The 2,025-nt window shown below is 72.0% G+C and overlaps 1 protein-coding gene across 1 annotated transcript; it reads right to left on the bottom strand.

Annotated features, from left to right (window-relative positions):
* Positions 1-4: 4 nt before the first annotated feature.
* LOC121352846 (cysteine protease ATG4D-like) lies at positions 5-1,665 on the bottom strand (the record flags this gene model as incomplete). The annotated part of the gene is made up of 5 exons (XM_041466127.1): positions 1,410-1,665; positions 548-1,306; positions 395-471; positions 180-296; positions 5-94 (listed from the first exon to the last, which is right to left on the bottom strand). Coding segments are annotated over exons 1-5 (1,299 nt in total), but the record flags the coding sequence as incomplete, so codon positions are not given.
* Positions 1,666-2,025: the final 360 nt, after the last annotated feature.

Below are 2,025 nucleotides of genomic sequence, written 5' to 3'. Positions count from 1 at the left end.
GGGGAGGGGGCGGCGCGGGGGGGGCGTCCAGGGCTTGGTCCTGAGCGTGACCCTCGGCCAGCGTGAAGATGGGATAACGGGGGGGGGCCAGCACCTGCGGAAAAAGGGAAAAAGGGGAGGGGTCGGCAGCGGGAAAAGTGGGGGGACAGCCCCCCCCGGACCCCCCCCCCGGGACTCACCCGGGCCAGGTCCCCCCAGAGCTGCTCCAGCTCCGTCCCGCGGGCATAAAATCCAAAAGTGCAGCTGGGATCCATCTTCCCGAAGGACATTTTCCTCGGGAAGCAGCAGTGGAAGGACTTGGGGGGGCAGGGAAAATTTTTTTTTTTTGGGGGGGGGGTCGGAACTCAGAGAACCCCCTCCCCTCCCAGAACCCGATTTTGGGGGGCACCCCCACCTGGAGAGGGAAATTCTCCCGGGTTGTGTCCACGCAGGGCTGGCAGAGGTGCGGGTCCAGGTAGAGCAGGGAATCACCTGGGGAGGGGGCACGGAGGGGGTCGGGGACCCCCGGAACCCCCCCGGGGACCCCCCCCCCAGGTGGGATCGGTACCTTGGAAGCCGAGGAAGAAGAGCGAGTGCCGGGGTTTGCCGCCGATGATGCCGAGGCAGGAGCGGAGCTGGAGCAGCTCCTGGCGGGGGGGACACGCGGTGACACCGGGAAAAGCAAGGTGCCCGTTCCAGGGGGTCCCGGGGCTGTCCCGGGGGGTCCCGGGGCTGTCTCGAGGGGTCCCGTGCCCGTTCCAGGGGGTCCCGTGCCCGTCCCTGGGGGTCCCGCGTCCCCCCGGAGCGTTCCGTGTCCATCCTGCCAGGGGGTCCCGGGGCTGTCCCGAGGGGTCCCGGGGCTGTCCCAGCGGGTCCCATGCCCGTTCCAGGGGGTCCTGTGCCCGTTCCAGGGGGTCCTGGGGCTGTCCCGAGGGGTCCAGGGGCTGTCCCGGGGGGTCCCGGGGCTGTCTCGAGGGGTCCCGTGCCCGTTCCAGGGGGTCCCGTGCCCGCCCCTGGGGGTCCCGCGTCCCCCTGGAGCGCTCCGTGTCCATCCTGGGGGGTCCCGCGTCCATCCTAGGGGGTCCCTGCCCATTCTGGGGGGGTCGCGTCCACCCTGGGGGGTCCTGGCTCCGTCCTGGGGGGTCCTGGCTCCATCCCAGGGGGTCCCGCGTCCTCCTGGGGGATCCGCGTCCATCCCGGGGGACCCTTGGTCCATCCCGGGGGGGCCGTGTCCGTCCCGGGGGGTCCCGCGTCCGTCCCTGGGGGTCGCGGCTCCTGCGGGACCCCCCCGGCTCCAGCTCCAGCAGCGCCTCCGGCCACACCCAGTCTGGAATTGAGGAACGGGGCGGGGGGCTCGGGGAGGGTCTTTCCGCGGGTGCGGGGGTCTTCCCGCGGGTGCGGGGGTCCCGGGCCAGGGTGGGGGTCCTCACCGCGGCCCAGCAGGTGCAGCAGCAGCCCCTGGCCCAGCAGCATCTGCGCGCTGCGCAGCGTGCAGCCCCAGCCGCAGTCGGTGGTGCGGGGGGTCCCGGGCAGCGCCGGGAATCCGCTCCGGTACGTCAGCCACAGGCGGGAGCAGAAATCCCGCCGGAACCGAGCCAGGTCCTCTGGGGAGGGGGCGAGAGAGGCCGTGCGGTGTCCCGGTAGCCCTCTCCCGGTGTCCTGCTGTCTGGTGTCCCGGTGTCCCATTCCCGCTCTCCCGGTGTCCCGTTCCCGGTATCCCATTCCCGGTGCCCCGCCGTCCCGTTCCCGCTGTCCCGGTATCCCGTTCCCGGTATCCCATTCCCGCTGTCCGGTGTCCCGGTGTCCCATTCCCGGTGTCCCGGTATCCCGTTCCCGGTATCCCGTTCCCCGTGTCTCGCTGTCCCGGTATCCATTCCCGGTGTCCCGCTCTCCCGGTATCCCATTCCCGGTGTCCCGGTTCCCGGTGTCCCCCTGTCCCGGTATCCCGTTCCCGGTGTCCCGGTGTCCGGTGTCCCGGTTCCCACCGTATCTGACGCTGTTCCAGGCCGCGAGCACTCGGCCCCGCACGCGCTGCCCGCCCCGCTC

Source organism: Pyrgilauda ruficollis, unplaced genomic scaffold, assembly GCF_017590135.1.
Source record: "Pyrgilauda ruficollis isolate IOZ18807 unplaced genomic scaffold, ASM1759013v1 scaffold1998, whole genome shotgun sequence".
Taxonomy (NCBI): Eukaryota; Metazoa; Chordata; class Aves; order Passeriformes; family Passeridae; genus Pyrgilauda; species Pyrgilauda ruficollis.
This window is presented reverse-complemented; position numbering and strand designations above follow the sequence as displayed.